Here is a 23,857-nt window from a genome sequence, read left to right on the forward strand (position 1 = left end):
AAATAAGGGGCAAGTTGCTAATAGTGGTTCTCAAGTCTCTAAAATGTTATCACGCCAAGGTCAGTGACCAACTGTTGTCCATCTCTACTGAGGCTAGAACAAGAGGAAGCAGGCTTAAAGTGTATCATTTTGGGTTTAGATTTGATATAAGGAGAAATTTCCTGACAGCACACATTGTTAAACACTGAAAAGGGTGCTCAGGAGAGGTTTTGGAATCTTCTCTGGAGATACTTGAAAACAGAATAGATTTTCATCTGTCTGACCTACTTTAAGGCAGCCCTGTCCACATACAGAAAAGAACGGGTAACCTTTCAGTGTTGTTGGCAGTAGCATCTGGCCTTGAGAATCTGGGCACAAAAAAAAGGCCTGAGAAGGCTTAGTTCATAGTGATAATTATATTTCACTTGGGCCTCCTGATCAACCACAGACTAGGTTATATTTTTAAATGGTGCTATTGCCTGCCTAAATTATTAGTTGCATCTATTATTTGTTCCCTTGAATAGATGAACCTTAAATATCTAATAAAATGTTCACAAATTGGTTGTTTGGAAGAAGAGAACGGTAGTGTTTTTTTTCTTGAATGTGATTAATTCCTAAATTAATTCTTAACTCTTCGAATCTTTTGAAATGGCTTTTTTTTCTTTCTTTCTGATAAGTCTTTCCCCAACCTAACAAACAAAATTGTCAGTCAGAGCATTGTTTTTGTCTTCACTCTGCCTTGAGCACTTACCTCCCTGCCAGTCAGCCATGAAATCAGGGACCTCCTGTATTTGGATGTCAGAAAGTCATGCAAATCAAACCCTAGTCCACCCTTGTCACCGCCCTTTCCTGACTTCTGCTGTGATCTGTAAGAGTTGCCAAATCCATGGTTAGTGCTTCAAGTGCAGAGGTAAGACATCCTGAACCTCAGTTGATGTTGTCATCATTAGGTGGGCCAATACTAGATGTATTTGGTCTTTGGTATTGCCTCTCCTTTTCTTTTTGGGCTCCATCCTCACTTCCTGAGTCCCTGGGTGATGCAAAATGGTTAAGCACTGGGCTGCTAACCAAAATTGGCGATCTGAGTCTACACAGAGGTGCCTGAAAGAAAGGCCAGGTAATCTACTTCCAAAAGATCACAGCCATTAAAAATCCTATGAAACACAGTTCTACTGAGTCAGAATCAACAGGAACTGCTTTTTTTGGTTTTATCTTCGTTTCCTAGGTGCTCACTTCCCCGAATATATAGTTTATCTCCAACTATATCTCCTGCCTCCATGTACAAACAAACCCTCCTCTTAGGCTCGCCTAAACTCAGGGCACCTGCCATGCTTGTACTTCATGAAAACACACATGACTGTTTGATATCTGCTAGTGTGTTCATGCCTTCAGTATGGATTACACCTCAACATAAAGAAAACAAAAATCCTCACAACTGGATCAATAACCAACATCACGAAAAACAGAAAAAAGATTGACGTTGTCAAGGATTTCCTTTTACTGGGATCCATAATCAACGCCTGTGGAAGCAGCAGTTGAGAAATCAAACAACACATTGCATTGGGCAAATCTGCTGCAAAAGACCTCTTTAAAGTGCTAATAAGCAAAGAAGTTACTTTAAGGACTGAGATGCACCTGACCCAAGGCATAGTGTTTTCAGTCCCCTTGCATGCATGCAAAAGCTGGACAATGAATAAAGAAGACCAAAGAAGAATTGACACCTTTGAATTATGGTGTTGGTGAAAAGTATTAAATATACCATGAACTGCCAGAAGAATGAACAAATCTGTCTTGGAAGAAATACAACCAGAATGCTCCTTACAAGCAAGGATGGTGAGATTTCATTTCACGTACTTTGGACATGTTATTACGAGCGACCAGTCCCTGGAGGACATCATGCTTGGTAAAGTAGAGGGTCATTGAAAAAGAGGAAGACCCTCAACTGTCACAGTGGCTGAAACAGTGGGCTAAAGCCTAGCAATGATTGTGAGGATAGTGCAGAACTGGGCAGTGTTTCGTTATGTTGTATGTAGGGTCACTGTGAGTTGGAACTGACTCAACAGTACCTAACAACATTCTAGGGAAAATGCCTCAGCTGAAGGAATAATTATGTTTTTAGCCAACTGGGGACATGTTTTCAGTTCAGCAGACCTTTCAAACACCCCTCAAATTGCAGCTGCCTATCTCAGTCCAAACCATCCATGTTGCTCCCCAAGAAGGCCTGCAGCCAAGGTAGCCTTCTTCTCTCTGAGCCCTTAAATACCTTAGAGCCATCAAGGTCCAGTCCAAGTTCTTTTATTTTTTTCAGTTTATTATGGTAAATATATGCAAAGTACATGGATCAGTACTTTATAAATCTTTCCCTTGTGATAGTATTCATGATAGCAAAATTTACCTTCCTTTGGAAATTTTTTTCTTTATAATTTATTTTAAATGTCGGAAAATATTTTGTTTGGTTGTTTTTTCTCTCCTTAAAAAAAAAAAGTGATAAGACCGGCAAATAAATATAAAACATTCTTTTTGATCTTTTCAATTTTCAAACTTGTCATTTGGAAGCTGAATAGCAAGGACCCCAGGAAGAGACAGACCATGTGAAGGGCAATTTTAAGGAGAATATACTAGACAGTCATGGCTTCTGTTGGCACTGACCAAATCATTTTAGAAATTCATGTCTGTTTCCTTCTCTGTAAAACAGGGTTAATTCTATTTCTTTGCAGAGCACATTGAAAGTGCCTGTTGAAAACTGGTAGGTAAATGCAAGTGTTGCTCATTATTAATTATGCCTCTCAGCTCCTTTTCTTTCATAGGAAAAGGAGGATGATTAACAATGCAACACTCTGTCTCCTGCTAGGGATAATTGCTTGATTTCTTTCATTGTTCATAGCACTTCCTGAATTAGATTAATTTCTTTATATTCCATTTCTATCTTTTCAATACAGCAGTTTCTTTGATGATCCTCATTTGCATATTAAAAAGTCAACCCATCTTTTTTATTCTGAAGCCTGCTTTTTTGAAAATGCTCTTTACAGTCTAGCATTTCAGAACCGAACCACTGGCTTGCCCCGTCACAAAGCATCTTTCAAGTTCACTGTGAGCCCCCGCACAGCTGCATGGCTCCTGCCAGAATGGAGGTTAAAGTCAGTTCAGGCGGTGCCTGCACAGACCTCAGGAGTTCAGAGATTCAAAACAAAAGACAATGGCAACATTTCCATCACACTGAGGACTGGAGCACTTCTCAGGGGGAGATTGGAATGAACTCACCAGATGTACCAAACCGATTAAAACCGAGAGCTTCCCAGAACCACAATGAGTGGCACTTGCTTCCTTGTAAGACAGCAGGTCTGTCTGTCAGCTGCAGACAGTGCTGCATGGTTTTTCTCTAGGTTGCTTTAAGACAGCCCAGTCGGGTACCTTCCAGTACCATAGTATGTGTGTATATGTGTCTATGGGTGTTAGTGTGTTGATGCGTTCTGATCTAAAGCATAGCCCACCTTTGCCCAAAACAATTTTAAAGAACAAAATCAAACTCTGTATATACCAGGACCTCCACAGCAAAATGGAAATAGAGCAATAATTTGTGAATTGGATAGGAAGTATTTATTACTACACACATAGAATGAGTATAAATTTAGTTCTGAGTTTCCTGGCAATAAAGCAAACACATTTAGATTGTTTATGTAATTCTTGTTACATGATTTAAAAAAAAAAAAAAAATTTTTTTTTTTTTTGGAAAGAGAAACATCTTCCTGGTCAAAAATTCCAGGAAGAACTTATTTCACTGGAGCTTCTCCTAGAGACATTAGATAACATAGTGAACAATGTCTTCAACTGACACAGAAGTATTCTTGAAGTGGATGTTTTAAGTACCAGCCTTTAATAAAAGATGAAGGCATAATATGAAATATAAATTTAGTGAAGACTTTTCCGAAGGAGCAAATATGGTCTCAGTGTGTTAGATTTTCTGCCTTTGCAATAGGACTAACTTAGCAAATCTCACCGGAAAGTATGGTAATGTGCCCATTGGACCGTTGCATCCTTTAGACATGCTGGCTTATAGAAGTTCACTGTGGATTCTCGAATTGTCTGAAGTACAGTCAGCTTGCTGCTGATTAAGGAAGAATGCTAATCTGAAGGAGGCAGGCTAAACATTCTGTTTTGAAATCTAGGGACCAAGACTCCAGAAGGTAGATCAATCCACTTCTACACAGAGATTGACTTTGGAGGGGCTTAAATTTTTCTTAGAGGAGCCGTTAGTCTGTTCACATCTGAGATGGATAGTGGGATCCCAGAACATGGAAGAAATGATTTTTGAATCAAGTATTTTTAATGAAAGGGTTGCATTAAATGCCACGAGGGACCAGGCAGTAAGTCTATGAGCTAGGCAGTCTGGTGTTGGGTACACAGGCCTTTGTTTGTGCCAGTGTGCTGGGACTGGTGACATGGGGAACGTGTGCTCCGGCAGAAGTGGCCACCTCCACTCAGCCTTGCCTGATGTTGCCACCTGACAACCAAGGTCAGACATACCTAACTTCCAGTTTTTTAGGAGAGGCTGGGATTCTTGATTTTACAAGACATCTGATGACTTAGAAAAACATTTTTGCAGACCAAACCAAGCGAGCTTCAGTTTGCAACTTCTTTTTTTAAGCTTTATTTATCCACTATCTTAACCATAAAATAACCTCAGATTAGCCTAGTAGCAGTAGCATTTCAGATCTTCAGCATAAGTGAATCTTTATTTATTTATTATTTTATAATTTTTATTGTACTTTAAGTGAAAGTTTACAAATCAAGTCAGTCTCTCACACAAAAACCCATACACACCTTGCTGCATACTCCCAATGGCTCTCCCCCCAATGAGACTGCCCGCTGCCTCCTTCCACTCTCTCTTTTCGTGTCCATTTTGCCAGCTTCTAAGCCCCTCTACCCTCCCATCTCCCCTCCAGGCAGGAGGTGCCAACATAGTCTCAAGTGTCCACTTGATCCAAGTAGCTCACTCCTCACCAGCATCCCTCTCCTACCCATTGTCCAGTCCAATCCATGTCCGATGAGTTGGCTTCTGAAATGGTTCCTGTCCTGGGCCAACAGAAGGTCTGGGGGCCATGACCACCAGTGTCCTTCTGTCTCAGTCAGACCATTAAGTCTGGTCTTTTTATAAGAATTTGGGGTCTGCATCCCACTGTTCCCCTGCTCCCTCAGGGGTTCTCTGTTGTGCTCCCTGTCAGGGCAGTCATTGGTTGTGGCCGGGTGAATCTTTATTTTAAGAAACAATTAAAATTATGAAGGAAGGGAGGGATGGGGATGGAAAAAACTCTTAATAGTTAAGTGGTAACTTTGGGGAACGGTAAGAAAGTACACAATACTGAGGAAGCCAGCACAACCTGTATAAGGTAAGGTTATGGTAGCTCCATAGACTCATCTGAACTCCCTGAGGGACTAAAATGCTGGGCTGAGGGCTGTGGGGACCATGATCTCAGGGAATACCTAGCTCAATTGGCATAACATATTTATAAAGAATATGTTCTACATTCTACTTTGGTGAGTAGCATTGGGGGTCTTAAAAGCCTGTGAGCATCCATCTAGGATACTCCACTGGCCTCACCCCTTCAGGAGCAAGGAATAATGAAGAAAACTAAAGATAAGAGGGAAAGATTAGTCCAAAGGACTAATGGACCACATCTACCGCGGCCTCCACCAGACTGAGTCCAGAACAACTAGGTGGTGCCCAGCTACCACCACTGACTGCTCTGACAGGGATCAAAATAGAGGGTCCTGGACAGAGCTGGAGAAAAATGTAGTACAAAATTCTAACTCAAAAAGAAAAACCAGACTTGCTAGCCTGACAGAGACTGGAGAAACCCGGAGAGTATGGCCCCCAGACATCCTTTCAGCTCAGTAATGCGGCCACTCCTGAGGTTTCACCCTGCAGCCAAAGATTGAACAGGCCCATGGAACAAAACAAGACTAAAGGGGTGCACCAGTCCTAGGGCAGGAACTGGAAGGCGGGAAGGAACATGAAAGCTGGTAATAGGGAACCCAGGGTTGAGAAGGGAGAGTGTTGACATGTCTCAGGGTTGTTAATCAATGTCATAGAACGATGTGTATACTGTTTGATGAGAAACTAGTTTGTTCTGTAAAACTTCATTTAAAGTACAAAAAAAAAAAAGATTAAAAAAATAAAATTGCTTTCCCAATGAGCTTATTAAATTGACATTGAAGGTGGAAATGGCCAGTTTTTTCCATGTAATTGGTTAATTTTTTTCCCCTGCATGCAGTAATTCTCATTCTAGTATAGTTGATGTTAAGCTGGTTTCTAACAATAATTATTTAGCACCACATTCGTGGGCCAGCACCATGGATAGTTACCATGTCTGGTTAATAAAATGCCACCGTCTGGAATCTGTGTGATGTTTCTAGGCAACCCTAAATGCTAAGTGATGCTGATTCTGGCATATGCAGTGAGGGCATTTTTTTTCCCCCTTGCTTCTTCATTAAACAGTGTGCTCAAGTAATTGAAGTTATGTGATTGTCTACATTTGTTTGGTCGTCTTCTAAGCAAGGAAGAATAGCAAAAATATTAATGTTTATTGAATTATTATTATATGCCATGCACTGAGCAGAGTGCTATATATGTATTATCTCATTAATGAGGCAGCTATCTTCATCACCCCTGCTTCACAGACTGGGATACTCTGAGGTTAACTAACAGAGAGGTTAAATAACATGCTCCTGTCACACAGTTAGTAGTGGGGTCCGGATAAGAGCCCTAGTGGCAAAGTGGTTAACCGAAAGGTCGGCAGTTCTAACCCACCATCTGCTCTGCAAGAGAAGGACAGGCAGTCAGCTTCTGTAAAGATTAAAGCCCTGTCCTACAGTGTCGCTGTGAGTCAGAATCGACTTGACAGCAGTGGGTTTGGTATTTTGGTTTTGAGGGCCTGGACTCAAACCCACACAACCTAACTCAGCAGGCTCCCTGCCTAGCTAGGGCCCCGGCCTGCACCACCAAGATTACCTCCTTTTTTTTTTGGATTTTGAAAAACAGACATTCTTTGGAATTCTGCAGTGCCTGGAGAGATGAGCAATGGCAGCAACAGAATGCAGAGGCCTGAGGAAAGTGCTTGTACTCCCCTCTCTCCCTCCTCTTCCTCATGTGGCCACTCTGCTGTGAGTTATAAAAGAAGCCTGCTGAAATTTACAGTGTGTAGGGCCGAGTCACATAATAAGCCTGATGCTTTCAGTGAGACTTCAGGTTCACAGTTCTTCATCTAAAATTGCAGATGGGAACAAACCTCCTGTATCATCTTAATGTCAGGGAACATATTTCCCCATTTCTTTGTAGACAAAGGGAGGAGACCAGCCTACAGCTTGTAAGCCAGACTGAATATTGATTAATGCAATAGATGTTTCGTCTTTAATAGTTGAGTGGATGGTGATTAACATTATATTATGTTAATTTTCTTAGTATCCCAGTGTTTTCTATAATTATTAGTATCATTAGCCTTGAGGGTAATTTTTATTAGTAAAGGCCTTTTAGCAAAGACCTATTCTAAAATACAATGTCCTTTTCTTATTCATAGCTAAATCAATGATATCAGTGATAGCTATTTGGCAAAGACTCAGAATTATCCCTGCTAACTTGTTTTTAATAGTAGTTGATTTATATATGTGTCCAAACCTCCAGCACATGCATACATGTATGTTCGCTGGTCGCAGCTGCGTGCATTTAAACACAGTGTCACTGGTGCGAAACACAGCATAAAACACGAAGAACCAAGGAGTTGGGATTAGAGCCTTTAACTCCTTCCAAGGCAGGAGTTTTATATACAGCTTTGATTATTTTACATTTCAGATGATCAAGGTTCTTGGGTAGGTTTGGCAGTCAGTTTCTTACCTTTCTAATTAGTTGTAAAAATCTTCCCTGTAATGGAGATAAATGGATTAACACATTGGTTTTTCTGTTAAGGTATGGGTTTTCTTTGGGTTTATGCGGGATCTCAACTAGGAAACAGATAGACGCATCAGAATAAGATTGAAGCCCTTAAATATATCTGCGAGAGAACTTTGGTTGTGTTTCCTATTTTTCTATCCTGATTGTATAAACAAAGTAAAGAGAATAACGGTATCTAATGTCTGTAAAATAACTTCTTCAACATGGAATGCATTCACATGTGTACATGGAGTTGTGTCACTGATGGCTCTGTGGCACACACACATGAATGACTCCTGAATTTTATTTTAGACGATCCATGGACACAAAGGACCAATCACTGCAGTGGCCTTTGCTCCTGATGGACGATACCTTGCCACCTATTCAAACACTGACAGCCACATTTCCTTCTGGCAGGTAAGTGCAGACATACAGGTCCTGAAGGACACTGCATGATGTGCTTGTGGTAGGAAAAGCTTCCTGTTATGCCTGTCCGACTGCCTCCTGCCTCCCTACCTCCCTGCCTCCCTGCCTCCCATGTAGGAGAAGAGACTTCTGAGACGTGAGATGCAGAGGAAGAGCCAAGTGCGAGTGCAGGGAGGGGTGGGTGCTTAAGGCGAGGGAGCATCAGGTGCGGCAGGTCAGAAGTAAGCAAGGGCACGGTGTGCTTGCTCGTCTGGGGAGAGCTGAAGGGCTACTCGGCCTGGGAATTACACAGATCACCTAGCTCGGTCCTTGGGTCTTCAACTCTGAAGGTTCAGAGGGAAAATCATGCAGCCTAGTAATAACTTTATGTCCTGTTCATATTATCTCATTTTTGCATGCATTCTAGATTTCCCACATAATGCTCTTAATTCCCAAATTATTCAAAATATCTAAAAAGAATCTGAGCAACTTTGGCTGGCAATTCATACGAACGCCATTGTTTAATTAATATTAATTTTGAGCAACTAATTTTTATAATAGAGCTTGTTTCATCCTCAGTGATAACTCTCCATCACATCTTCTTTTTAATCACCTTTCCCTTTTAGTCCCGATAATTTTTAAAAAATTAAACATTGTCAATCCCCCCGAAAAAGTTAGTTTAAGATTTTGTCGTTATCTTCGCTGTCCAGCAAACCCTGGTGGCACAGTGGTTAAGAGCTACAGCTGCCAACCAAAAGTTGGCAGTTTGAATTCACCAGACGCTCCTTGGAAACCCTGTGGGGAAGTTCTGTTCTGTCCTTCAGCATCACCATGAGTTGGAATCGACTTGACGGCAACGGGTTTGGTTTTTCGGTTTTCACTTTCCAAGGTGCAAGTATGTTTTATGAGGTTCTGTGTATTGCTTGAAAGCTAAAAAAAAAAAAAGTTTAAACAAGGCTTCAGTACAACTTGATGACGGTGTAAAAAAAACAGTCAATAGCTAATAAAATGTAAAACGGATACAATAAATTGCTTAATTAACAACATGCTATTAAAGCATGACAACTCCCAAATCTGTCACAGACTTCTTCACTCTTCGTCTAATTTAGTTGTCCTGTTTATTTTCTCATTATCCTTTCTTTCGGAATCTCTCTCCAGCATCTTAGCTAGCTTAAACTCTTTTCCTCGACGATCTCACCTGTCTTCATTTTTCCTGGTGAATAACCACAGAACCCATTTTAGGCTACTGACACCCCAGAATGAATCCATTAGTTGTCCATAAACTGGACTCTTGCAACAAATGTTTCTACTTAGCCTAACACAGTGGTCCCTATTATACCAACTTGTTCTTTAATGTAAGCTTATTCTTATTTTCCATTCTTTTAAAGTCTCTGAGGAGCTTTTATGTAAAGCTGTACTCACTGAACATGTATTGAGTGTCTAAGTGCTAAGTATGAGGGCAGTGGTGATTCAGTGGTAAAATTCTTGCCTTCTCTGGGGGAGACCTGCGTTCAATTCCCAGCCAATGCACCTCAAGCACACCCACCACCTATCTGTCAGTGGAGGTTTGCATGTTGCTACCATGCTAAACAGGTTTCAGTGGAGCTTCCAGACTAAGACAGACTAGGGAGAAAGGCCTGTGAATCTACTTCTGAAAATCAGCCAATGGAAACCCTATGGATCACAATAGTTCTATCCCCAGCCAATCGTGGGAATGGCGCAGGACCGGGCAGCATTTCATTCCCTTGGGCATGGGGTCACCATGAGTCGGGGTTGACTTGATGGCAGCCAGCAAGTGCTAGGTACTGGCCTGCACTTTAGAGATATGGACATCTACAAGTCATGGGTTCCTTGCTTTTCAAGGAACTTATGTTCTATCCATGCATTCTTCTTTTGAGTAAGCAAAAAAGCCTCTCTTTTGTTACACTTGTCCAACCTTTTTCTACTAAGGAAATATAATTTTTATATAAAGGAATACATCAGATATTAGCCAGATTTAAAACTGTTTCCAGTATTTTCCTGTATTTTCTATGTGGTGAATGTTTTTCGCTTTATCTAGATCATCAAGGTTTTATTTGGATCTTTTTATCCCTTCCTTGAGTGTTTTTCTATTTTTATGAAAGTTTCTGCCTCAGTCATCGATGGAATTTAGGCTAGCATCCTTTCTTATGTTAGAGCTCATGATTGCTCATTAGATGGTAACTTTATTTATTTTTTACTCCAGGCCTCTACCTTCAATCTTGTTGTTAGCTGCCATTGAGTCGATTCTGACTCATGGTGACCCAATGTGTGCAGAGTAGAACTGTTCCATAGGGCTTTTTTTTTTTTTTTCCAAATAATATTTTATTGTGTTTTGGGTAAAAGTTTACACAGCAAATTAGATTCCCATGTAACAGCTTCTACACAGTTTGTTTAGTGATATTGGTTACATTTTACACAGCGTGTCAACTTGCTCATTATTTCCGTTCTGGTTGTTATTTCCATTTCTGGTTGTTCCCCCATGGGTCTGTCAGTTTGTTGTACTGTGGGGGCTTGCATGTTGCTGGTGGAAGCTTCGCCACCAGTATTCTAATACCAGCAGGGTCACCCATGGCAGACAGGTTTCAGCTGAGCTTCCAGGCCAAGACAGACTAGGAAGAAGGACCCAGTGGTCTACTTCTGAAAAGAATTACCCAGTGAAAACCTTATGAATAGCAGCGGAACATTGTCTGATATAGTGCTGGAAAGTGAGCCCCTCAAGTTGAAAGGCACTTAAAATACGACTGGGGAAGAGCTATCTACTCAAAGTAAGTCAACCTTAATGAAGTGGATGGAGTCAAGCTTTTGGGACCTTCATTTGCTGATGTGGCATGACTCAAAATGAGAAGAAACAGCTGCAAACATCCATTAATAATTGGAATGTGCAATGTACGAAGTATGAATCTAGGAAAATTGGAAATCGTAAAAAATGAAATGGAATGCTTAAACATCAATATCCTATGCATTAGCGAGCTGAAATGGACTGGTATTAGTCATTTTGAATCAGACAATTATATGGTCTACTATGCCGGGAATGACCACTTGAAGAGGAATGGTGTTGTATTCATCATCAAAAAGAGCATTTCAAGTTCTATCCTGAAGTACTATGCTGTCAGTGATAGGATAATATACATACGCCTACAAGGAAGACCAGTCAATATGACTATTATTCAAATTTATGCACCAATCATTAAGGCCAAAGATGAAGAAATTGAAGATTTTTACTAACTTCTGCAGTCTGAAATTGATCAAACATGCAATCAGGATGCATTGATAATTACTAGTGATTGGAATGCAGAAGAAGGATCAGTAGTTGGAAAATATGGCCTTGGTGACAGAAATGATGCCGGAGATCGAGTGATAGAATTTTACCAGACCAACAACTTCTTCATTGCAAATACCTTTTTTCATGAACATAAACAGTGACTATACAAGTGGACCTCACTAGATGGAATACACAGGAATCAAATCAACTACATCTGTGGAAAGAGATGATGAAGAAGCTCAGTATCATCAGTCAGAACAAGGCCAGGGGCAGAATGTGAAAGAGACGATCAATTGCTCAATGCAACTTCAAGCTGAAACTGAAGAAAATTAGAACAAGCCCAAGAGAGCCAAAGTATGACCTTGAGTATATCCCACCTGAATTTAGAGACCATCTCAAGAATAAATTTGATGTGTCGAACACTAATGACTGAAGACCAGATGAGTTGTGGAATGACATCAGGGACATCGGACATGAAGAAAGCAAGAGGTCACTAAAAGGCAGGAAAGAAAGAAAAGACTGATACTTGCTCTTGAACATACAGTAATTAAAGCAAAAGGAAGAAATGATGAAGCAAAACTGAACAGAAGATTTTAAAGGGCAGCTTGAGAAGACAAAGTATTATAGTGACATGTGCAGAGACCTGGAGGTAGAAAACCAAAAGGGAAGAACACACTCTGCATTCCTCAAGCTGAAAGAACTGAAGAAAAAATTTAAGCTTCATGTTGCAATAATGAAGGATTCTATGGGGAAAATATTAAACAATGCAGGAAGCATTAAAAGAAGATGGAAGGAATATACACAATCACTCTAACAAAAATAATTGGTCGATATTCAAACATTTTAGGAGGTAGCAAATGATCAGGAACTGATGTTACTGAAGAAGGAAGTCCAAGCTGCCCTGAAGGCATTGGCAAAAAACAAGACTCCAAGAACTGATGGAATATCAATTGAGATGTTTCAACAAACAGATGAGGCACTGGGAGTGCCACTCATCTATGCCAAGACATTTGGAAGACAGCTGCTGGCCAACCAGCTGGAAGAGATCCATATTTGTGCCTATTCCCAAGAAAGGCGATCCAACCAAATGTGGAAAATATCGAACAATATCATTAATATCACAGACAACTAAAATTTTGCTGAAGATCATTCAAAAACGGCTGCAGCGGTATATCAACAGGGAACTTCCAGAAATTCAGGTGGGATTCAGAAGAGGAAGTAGAACCAGGGATATCATTGCTGATGTCAAATGGATCCTGGCTGAAAGCAGAGAATGCCAGAAAGATGTTTACCTGTGTTTTATTGGCTATGTAAAGGCATTTGACTGTGTGGATCATAACAAATTATGGCTAACATTGCAAAGAATGGAAATTCCAGAACACTTAATTGTGCTCATGAGGAACCTGTACATGGGTCAAGAGGCAGTCTTTAGAACAGAACAAGGGGATACTACGTGGTTAAAATCAGGAAAGGTGTGTGTCAGGGTTGTATCCTTTCACCATACTTATTCAACCTGTATGCTGAGCAAATAATCCAAGAAGCTGGACTATATGAAGAAGAACGGGGCATCAGGGTTAGAGGAAGACTCATTAGCAACCTGTGTTATGCAGATTACACAAACTTCCTTGCTGAAAGTGAAGAGGACTTGAGGCACTTACTGATGAAGATCAAAGATCACAGCCTTCAGTATGGATTGCACCTCAACATAAAGAAAACAAAAATTCTCACAACTGGAAAGATAAGCAACATCATGATAAATGGAGAAAAGATTGAAGTTTCATTTTTCTTGGATCCACAGTCAACACCCATGGAAGCAGCAGTCAAGAAATCAAACAAGGCATTGCATTGGGCAAATGTGCTGCAAAAGATCTGTATAAAGTGTTGAAAAGCAAAGACATCACCTTGAAGACTAAGGTACGCCTTACCAAGCTGTGGTGTGTCTTACCCAAGCCATGGTGTTTTCAATCGCCTCATATGCATGTGAAAGCTGGGCAATAAATAAGTAATACCAAAGAAGAAATGACACCTTTAAATTGTGGTGTTGGAGAAGAATATTGAATATACCATGGACTGCCAAAAGAACGAATCAATCTGTCTTGAAAGAAATACGGCCAGAATGCTCCTTAGAAGCAAGGATGGAGGGGCTGTGTCTCACATACTTTGGATATGTTAAAAGGAGGGATCATTCCCGGAGAAGGACATCATGCTTGGTGAAACCAGAGGGTCAGCAAAAAAGAGGAAGACCCTCAATGAGATGGATTGACACAGTGGCTGCAACAATGGGCTGAAGCATAGCAACAATTGTGAGGATGGTGCAGGACCAGGCAGGGTTTCATCCTGTTCTACATAGGGTCGCTGTAAGTGGGAACCAACTCAACACCATGTTTCTCTCCCTGTTTGCCTCCTTGTCTTTGCTTTAGAGTAAGTATTGACCGCTTGGTCTCATGTAGATGGTTTTTTTAAAAGAAGCACAGTACTCAGAGGTAATATTGTTTATTTTATCAGCTAATCTATTTATTATTTAGCTAAAAGGCAACCTCATGGAATAGTTTTGGTTCAAGTATTAAAGAGTATCTCAGTGCAATAGTCACAGGGAGTCCTTTAGTGTCAACTGATCCAGTCAGTCTAAACTTTTTAAGAATTTGAGTTCTGTTCCATAGTTTGCACCCATTCTATCAGGGTCTTCTAGGTCAGTTGATATAACAAAGTTCATAAGAAAATGTTCTACATTCAACTTGGGTGAGTAGTGTCTGGGGTCTTTAAAGCTTGTGAACAGCTATCTAAGATACATCTACTGGCCCCATCCCATCTGGAGCAAAGGAAACTGAGGAAAACCAAAGACACAATAGGACTGATGGACCACAAGTACCATAGCCTCCACCAGCCTGAGCCCAGAAGAACTAGATGGTACCCGACTACCACCACCAACCGCTCAGACAGGAATCACATTAAAGGGTCCAAGATAGAGTGGAAGAAAAATGTAGAACAAAATATCAAATTCACACAAAAAAAGACCAGACTTACAGGTTTGACAGAGACTGGAAGAACCCCTGAGATTATGGCTTCCAGAAATCCTTTTAACTCAGAGCTGGAGCCATTCCCAAAGTTTACCTTTCAGCCAAAGATTAGGCAGACCTATAAAACAAGCAATAACACATGCGAGGAACGTGGTTCTTAGTTCAGTCATGTATATGAAACCGAAAGGGCAGTACCTGCCCAAAAGAAATGACGAGAAGGCAGGAAGGGACAGGAGAAATGGATGGATGGAAACAGGGAATTGGGGTGGGGAAAGTGAGAGTGCTGGCACAATATGGAGATTGCAACCAATGTCACAAAACAATCTGTGCATAAATTGTTGAATGAGAAACTAATTTACTCTATAAAGTTTTACCTAACGCACAGTTAAAAAAAAAAAGAATTTCAGTTCTGTTCTATATTTTGTGTCCGTTCTATCAGGATCCATCTATTGTGTTCCTGATCAGAGGTACAGTAGTGGTAGCCAGGCACCATCTAGTTCTTCTGGTTTCATGGTAAATGACTATTAGTCCTGTGGACTAGTTTCTTCTCTGAGTCTTTGGTTTCCTTCATTCTCTTTTACTTTAGACATGTAGAGAACGATAGTTGTGTCTTAGATGGCTACTTGCAAGCTTTTAAGACCTTAGACGCTACTCATCAAATTAGGATGTAGAACATAAACTTTATGTACTGTATTATGCCAGTCGACCGAGTTGTCCCACAAGACTATGGTCCTAAGCCTTCAGACCCCATAAATCAATCCTGTGAGGTATTTAATAAGTATCTGTGTTTGTGCACTCTATAGATATCTTCTTGAAATACCTCTGTTATCTTCCGGCCCCCTTCCCCCCACCCTGCGGACAGCCTCCTCTGTTATCTGTAGGCTTTACCAAGGACGTTTAAACTTCTATGTCTCTACATGTGACTGTGCAGAGCGAGGCTGTAGCACCTTAGTCCACAAGCTCATGTACTCTAAGGGCTGCCTTGTGTTGTCTGTACACGTGGGTGTTCAGGGCACAGAGCACCAAAGCAACTCAGGCAACACCCAGTTCTTTATTGCCTCTCAAACCAATGTCAGAACTTAAAATGCAGCCTATTCCCGCATGCTTAAATCACACCCAGCTTGGTCTTGAAATTTAAGTGGATGGCCCAGAAACATATCATTTCAGCTATATCACAAAAGTACAATAAAACCCCTACCAGAAGCATAGCGGTCTTTTATTTGAATTAAAGAGGATCCAAAAAGCAGAGTTGGAACTATTGCTGCTCTCCGCAAATGGGCTTTGCTGATTTATTTAGATAGCTGTTGTTTAGTTCTAATGATGTATGATAATACTTTTATATTATTCCAGTAAGTGTACTGTAATATATTTTGAAAACTTAATGAAGTCTTATTAATACAGAACCTTACTAGAGCTATCAGCTATTAAAATCTTTGCTGAGAAATGAGTGTTAATGAGAAATATTGGTTGGATAATTACTCAAGTGAGACTTAGTAAAAGGTTTGTGCGCAGCATCACTTAACGGTGAGAACAGCATTAAAGCATTTCCTGTTATTGGGTGAAATATGTGTTTATGTGTTTCTGTGTGCTCAAAAAATAAGCTTCACTCTACTGGTTTTGTGAAACATTATTTTTAAGGAGAAGAGAAAATCCAAAATTCCATTTTAGTTTGTTTACTATTGAATGAGGTAGTTTAGCAGTCATTCAGACACTCCCAGCCTCCAACATATTTCCTGCAGTTTGGGTAGCTCGCTCACTTCAGTGTCTCCACTGAGCAAGGAGAGTCTGGTAGTGGCGTGCATCTCTAATTCTCTCACCACCCTCCAACAAATAAATATCTTCTTTCAGAAATGCTAATAATAAATTAAATACTGGTTTTATTTATTTTTATTTTTACCATTATACAATAGAACACTATGCAGCCATTTTAAAAATGATGATGTAAATCTGTAATCATTAACATGAAAAGATCACCCTTGTCAGCCGAATGAAGAACAGTGGAATGAAAAAAGCAAACTGTGAAACTGCCATTAATTAAGCCTGTTTAGATAATATCCCTTATATCTGCATCTCCCTGTACGTGTGTGTGACATATATACATGGAAGGGTCTCTATCAAAATGTGAACAGTGATTGCCTCTAGGAAGTGCGATTTCAGGGGATTTTTGCTTTCTTATGCCCCTCTTTTTTATTTGCATTTTCTAACAATTACCATTTATTATCTTTATAATCAGGAAAAAACAGTATAACCATGTAATTCCAAGTAGTTTTCATTTGTTCAGGGCTCACGTTTCTCTCTCTTTAGCATAGTTTGTAGTCAGTCACTGGTCAAGAATACATGAATATTGAATAACAAAGTGGTTAATTCCTTCAGGAGAGTTCTATGGCTGAGCTCATTGGGAAGATGAACACCCACCTTACTATTTCAGATTCATCCCTAAGTTGAAGAGGTTATAGGGAAAGGATAGTCTGAGGAGCAATGGATTATAGTTAACATGGATGTCATCTTCATTTCAACTGTATGCAACTGTAAGCACTGGGTCTCTTACAGAATTTCACGTAGTTCTGTTCTGAGAGAGGAGGCTGTTTGACCCTCCCGAAGGCACTTGTCAGAGTAGGGATGGCTCAGGTTGTAAGGGGGACCCAGAAAGAAAAATAGACTTTTTTTTTTTAAGTCTTTCCATGGATAGCATTCCCATTAGGTATTCTCTCCCTGGCCCCCTTTAGCCCTTAGCCTACCTACTCTGTGCCTGGCTAAATCTGAAGGAAAGAATTAAAAATAGGAAAGTGTCTGGGCATATTGGATACCCCTAGCATTTTGAGCCACCAGCAGAAATCAAGCTTCATACGTATTATCAAAGAAAATCCGTAAAGAATGAAAAATACTCTGTAGTTATTTATCAACTGAGAAATTAGATTTTTAAAAAAGACTTCAATGCCAGTTAATTTTAACCAACAATTTTCTGGATCATTTGGAGCTGTTCTGTAAAAGGACAAAATTATTATGTACTGTTACTTTTTGTAGAAGTGAGAACTATCAAATCGAGCTCACCATCATCATTTATGTTTAAACTATTTGGGAACCTCCAGAAAGCAATAAGGCGTTGATTTTTTTTTTTTTTTTCCTAATCTTTTATGGAGTTTTTGGGAAAAAAAAAAAGAAGGAAGAAAGGAAAGAGGCTTTTGAAAGGGCGACAGTCAGATACTGCCTGGTTTTCAATGTTAACTGAACTTTAGTAGAAAGAGTTAACTATAACCATACATTTGGTTTTAAAATGTGACCTCGTACACTAGTGATTTTTTTTCACCTCTGTGTTGTGTTCGGCACTATTATTAATGCAGGAAAATCAGTAACATTAGTCATCTTAAAAGGGTTATTACTCAAAATGATTTAAATTGTGAAAATGTCAGTGGAGCCTGCACGCACCCTGCTAGAGATGCCATGATTTACGCCTGCTGACACCCTCCTGCTGCCGAGAAAGGCCCGGAGAAGGAATGGCTGATAGTTTGTACTGATCCTAATGCAGAACATGATATCAGCAGTAACACATCTTAAACGTCCTAGGATTTGCCAAGGTTTCATGTGTCAACCATTTGCGTACATTGGCTCATAATCTGCATGCTTCACGCAATTCCCCCCAATCTTATCTGTTTAGATGGAGGTTTTACTGGAGAGGGGAGCTGGAAATGAAAACGAGTACAAAGAAAAAATATTATTTCCGAGATTCCTGTGCTAGTTTTCAGTATGCTTTCCGTGTGATTTCTAATAGCACAGGTGAGACTTACTGAAACCATTTAAAGTAATATTTAGAATCTTAAGTGTTCTTCAGACTCCATTGCTCAGATAACATCCACTTAGGTAACATCCACGAGCCCTGGTGGTGCAGTGATTAAGAGCTCAGCTGCTAACCAAAAGGTGAGCAGTTGGAATCTACCAGCCACTCTTTGGAAACCCTATGAGGCAGTTCTACTCTGTCCTAAAGGGTCACTATGACTCAGAATTAATTCAACGGCAATGAGTTGCTTTAGATAACATCCAGGATTCAGTACGTTGACCCGAGTGTGTACAGTATTTTTACACAAATAACGCGGGCCTTCTGTTTGCCAGCCATGCCCTCCCCCACAAGATACTTTCCAAAGTGCTATGCTAATTTTTTTTGACAGCAACATGTAGAAGAGGATTCGCATGGTGGCCGCTTGTGAGGATGCCTCAAAGCAGGTGGTTGTGGCCGGCAAACAAACACAGAGGATATATGTTATTTGCATAAAAAGATGACAGTTGTGATTTATAATTTTAATGTTGTTTTTGCACTTATATGAATGGATTAAGAAAACTTAAAATAATTTTAAATTCAAGAAAAGCTGCCAAACAGAAATACTGACTCATAAAAAATCATTGTCAATAAAGTATTAAAAGTATACTTAGCTCATCAAAACAATGAACCACAGATAGTGTTGAAATGGACTTGATTCTTGTTTCTCTTCAAAATAGACAAGCGCTTTCTAGGTACTAGATGTTTTAAAAGCAGGTGAGGAGTGAAGAAGGAGGGTTGGTAGATGGGAGTCAGTTTTGAGCTCTGATCCAGTGACCGACCACTCTTAGCATTGTCATTAAAGAATCAAAAGGTCTGCATTATTTAATGCCCTGGTGGTACAGTGGTTAAGTGTTTGGCTGCTAACCAAAAGGTCGGCAGTTTGAATCTGCCAGCCGCTTCTTGGAAACTCTGTGGGGCAGGTCTCCTCTGTCCTGTAGGGTCATATGAGTCCGAATCGACTCGACAGCAACAGGGTTTCCTAATATTGTTGAACTGAACTGTTTTATGGGCATCTAACATTCAGCTCCCTTCTTAAAGATGGATGTACTCTCCTGCTGTCAGATTCTTCCCACAAAGCCAAATTTCTCTGTATTTGTGTATCTATTATAACTGCATCAGAACAATTTCAGGTACATCCTAAGGAACCCTTTGTTGTTGTTGTTGTTGTTGTTGTTGTTGTTAGCTGCTGTTGAGTCAGCCCTGATTTGTGGCAACCCCGTGCACAAGGGAACAAAACACTGCTTGGTCCTGCACTATCCCCATGAGGGGTTGCAGATCAGACTGCTGGGCTCCACAGGATTTTTACTGGCTAATTTTCAGAAATAGATTGTCAGGCCTTTCTTCCTAAGCAGCCCTCTAGTTGAGTCTGAATAACCACATGGAGGAGAAAGTGACCATAAGTGTGTGTCACCGGAACCCCTCTGTGTTCACGGAAGGGAAATGGCTCTTTAAACACATGTGCTATCATCCCCTCTCTCCCTCCAGATGAATACCTCGCTCCTAGGAAGCATCGGCATGCTGAATTCGGCCCCTCAGCTGCGCTGTATCAAAACCTACCAGGTACCCCCTGTGCAGCCCGCCTCCCCTGGCTCCCACAACGCCCTCCGACTGGCCCGCCTCATCTGGACTTCCAACCGCAACGTCATCCTGATGGCCCATGATGGCAAGGAACACCGCTTCATAGTCTGAGGCTCCCGGCCGGTGCTCTGACTGCACTTGGCGCGCTCTCGGTTGTCTGTCCTTCCTCACTGGAGCGTGCCTCAGTGCCTGCCCCACCAGTGTCATCAGGGCCTGGCTGGTCTGTATCACCTCTGCATGGTTCTAGGGCAGACCTGGCTCATGCCACCCATTGATTAGAGCATGCACACACAGCTCCACTGGATGTGGCCGCCTCGTCACTGGGTAGTTTTTCCCTGCCAGTCATGGGAGGGGAAAGGCCGTGGTTCCTGGGAACAGTCTTGTTGCTTGGCGCAACCGAAGCCTGGAAATCAATAAACACTGTGATTGCACTCTCAGCCCAGATCGGCATTTCCAGGGACCTAAACCCACCTCAGAAGTGCTGCTGGAACTGGTCTTTTGACATTGGTTTTTGAGGTATTGTGGCAGTCCTAATTATTGAAGCTATTTTCCTTTAGGTTTCCTAAAACATATTAATGTTTACCAACAAGATTCTGTGTTTACATGTTGTTTTTTTTTTCCTTCCAATGATTGTTAGGAATTTCCTTAATCTAATTTCCTAGAGTTGAGCCACTACCTTCTTTATTAACACCTGAATGATTCGAAATTAATGAGAAAATATTAAAGAAAAACGTTTTCCTTGCAGAGAATACAGTTGTCCAGATGCCTAGCCTTCTAAAATCCTCATATCCTACATAAGTGATGGTGTATTTAGTAGTTTAAAATAAAAATCATCACTTCTTATGATCTAGATAATATAATTATCCAGTCAGTATAAAACTAATCTTTGAAGAAACTTTTGTGATAAAGAACCAAGTTTGGAAACATACCATATACCTAAAATGAAGGCTCTAGTATCTATTTGCTATAGATGTTTTTGTTTAAGGTAGAGCTTACCTCCCCTTCCTCCAGAAATTTTACAAATCAGCAATCCTCACATGTATGACGTATGTCAGTTATCATGTAATCATTACAAGTCAGCCTTTAAACTACTAGTGATCATTTAAAAGAAAACAAAGAAGGCATTTCTTTTAAACAAGTATCCTAGAAAATTAGTGAACGTGGCTTGAGCTTTCAGGAATGTATCTGAAACGTGAGAGCTCTCAGTCAATTTATTTGAACAAACATTGCAATGAGGGTGTCCATCATGCTTTGAAGTAAGCTTGAACTAGGTCACTGTTTTCTTCTTATGTCAAATTATGCTGAATCTTGCTCATAGTAATGGGGAAAAAAATCCATAAAATAATATTTTGTATGAATCGTTCCTAACAAACTTTGATCTGTATATAATTTGGGGATTTTGTTGGTTGGTTGGTTGTTGATTGGTTGGTTAGTTGGGCAAAAGCATTTATTAAACTCAAAATAGAAAAAAAGGATTTATTAAATTCAGAGAAAATATGCAAAGTTTACAGAGGAACCAAAATGATAATAGGAGTATTTAATTTAAAAAGCATAGCTTGTCAGAGTTCATGTGATACGCAAAAAAGCAGGACCACGGTCCAAGGACATACATCTGTTATTTCACTGGCACAGGTCTTTACAGAAGATATTAAACAGTGAAGACCATTAGAACTCCACTTTCCTATTGATGTGAAGTGTGCTATTTCCGTTGATGGCAGATCTGTACTATTCCTTGGTAGACTTTGAGTGTTCTTTCAAAAGTGAATTTATGCCACTTGCATGTACATTGTAATTATAAAGATTATATATGTAGTTTCCAAGGAAGAAGCAAAGAGCTGTATAGTGTAAACTTCGTTTGTTTGGTGAACATGCTGTTGCGTTCAGTAGAGATATAAAAACGTGTGGTAAAGTAAAGGTGCACTTTCTTTTCCAGTGGGTTCCCCAAGTCTTCTCTGTACTCAGCACATGTTTACTTTATGAACCTAAACAAGAATTAGTTTATTCTAGACTACAAACCTGTTCTGGAATGATGAGGTAAAAGTGTACCTTAGAGACTTCCTTTTTTTAAACAAAATTTTCATTGCATCAGGAAAAAGGTATGGGACGGGAGGCAGGCCCCCACAAATATTCGTATGGGATACCCCAGGGAGATTTAGAACAAAGCGCTGTGAGCGCCAGAGGAGCCAAATGGCCAGGTGATGGATGCCAGCCAGCCAGTCAAGGTGACTGGCCAGTAGAACATTGTGACTATGAAACCCTGGGCTGAGTGATATCTAACGGCTAGACAGACGTCTCTAGCTGCTAAACTAATATCTGCATTCTTGTTAATACAAATCTCTCATTGGCTATTTTGACAACCACACTCCCAAACTTCATCCCAGCTTAGATTTCTCAGCACTGAGGTAAACTTCATACTGTCACCCCAGCGTAGGCTTTTAGTGTTTTATTGATTTTGTTGGCACTGTATTTGGACTTGTCCTTGTAAATGTAGAGACATATGTGGCTTAGTTGGTGATTTACAAGCAAAAGATGACATGACGTGACACCTGTATGAAAATGTTGTAATGATTGAAGTCACTGTGCACAGCAAGTGAATTAAAATGTCTGCCTCTCAAGAGTTTTCTTGATGATTCTACTTAATAGACTCTGTATGTACTAAATGTCCCCGTGTACATATGTGTGTTAAATAAAAAAGAATTGTACCGAAGGCTTTTTCATGTCTGATTGCTTTTTCTGTTGGTCACTCTTCTTAAACATTCTCAATTGAAATCCACACGCTCGTTTCCCCTCTCTTTGGTACCACATTAAAGCCTTCTGTTTCTCCCTAATTATTCGTTTTCCTGGAGAGCTAGCTTCAAGAAGGGCAAGCTTGCTCACGAAGGACAGTAAAGAAAGAAGTCCCTCCTACACTGCAAAAGTGTGAGAGAACCAGTTAGACTCCCCTACTGAAACTCAACAGCACCCTCTGTAGTTTGGGCAACGGAATTGTGCCCTAAATTGCTCCTAAATAGACTGTTAATTGTACCAAATTATATCTTGTCAGATTTGATGACATAGGTCGGCTGCCCCACGGGAGCTGGGTGAGATCATTAAATTCATTTCATTTAATACCCAGCTTGGAGTTGAATTTGAATCCCTGAGGTAAAGGGTGTAATTGGTTTTCAGAAAAAGCAAGAATAACAAAATAGGTCATCATTGCTCACAGAGAGTTATGTGTAAGTAGGGAACATACTTGTTTTAATTTTCAGATAAGAAGATTGAACAGCTTGAATTGAGTCAATCGTTAGGTCACAGTATAATGGTCTATAAGAGAAACATAAAGGAGTTGAATGTAGCAGCATTCTTGGCCCTAATCAAATACCCAAAGCGTCGGTCCAGGAATTGTTTTCACGTCTGGTGATGACTTAAATGTATCCTTATAGGAAAATAGGGGCAGTAACAGCTCTGTATGATTGGTGATCACATAAACTGATCAAATGTGGAAAGGGCATGACATTAATAGGAAGGTAAAGCCAAGCAGTGCTGGGTGAACTTTCACCTTTCACCCCTTCGGCTGACTGACAGAGCTGAGTGTTGAAGAAAATCAATACTTTGGAGCCAGGAGGGAAATATTTCCAGCCTCTAACTAGAGAATGTATTTTGACAAGGCCAAGATAATCCAAGCTGCACAGGAGAAAGAGAAAAGAAGACTCATTTTTAAAGCTTGACACTTCAAGGTGTTTTTGTACAATGGTTTAGAGATCGTCAATACATACAAATACCAAAGGTCAAAAAGAAAAGCCAGAAGAATTTCGAAAATTAGACGTTTAGTTCTTTTTGCTGTTTTCACACTAAAAAAGATTTCAGAAAGGCTTGTG

At 40.3% G+C, this 23,857-nt stretch overlaps 1 protein-coding gene across 3 annotated transcripts in view; it reads left to right on the forward strand.

Moving 5' to 3' along the window:
- The window catches only part of WDR7 (WD repeat domain 7), a 412,772-nt gene extending 390,073 nt beyond the window's left edge, over positions 1-22,699 (forward strand). For all 3 annotated transcript variants that reach the window (XM_049901825.1, XM_049901822.1, XM_049901823.1), the window contains 2 exons: positions 8,216-8,320; positions 19,908-22,699. In XM_049901825.1, the coding sequence (XP_049757782.1) occupies positions 8,216-8,320; positions 19,908-20,111 (309 nt within the window). In that variant the 3' untranslated portion in view covers positions 20,112-22,699. The remainder of the gene's footprint in view (positions 1-8,215; positions 8,321-19,907) is intronic.
- Positions 22,700-23,857: the final 1,158 nt, after the last annotated feature.

Source organism: Elephas maximus, chromosome 11 (assembly GCF_024166365.1).
Source record: "Elephas maximus indicus isolate mEleMax1 chromosome 11, mEleMax1 primary haplotype, whole genome shotgun sequence".
Taxonomy (NCBI): Eukaryota; Metazoa; Chordata; class Mammalia; order Proboscidea; family Elephantidae; genus Elephas; species Elephas maximus.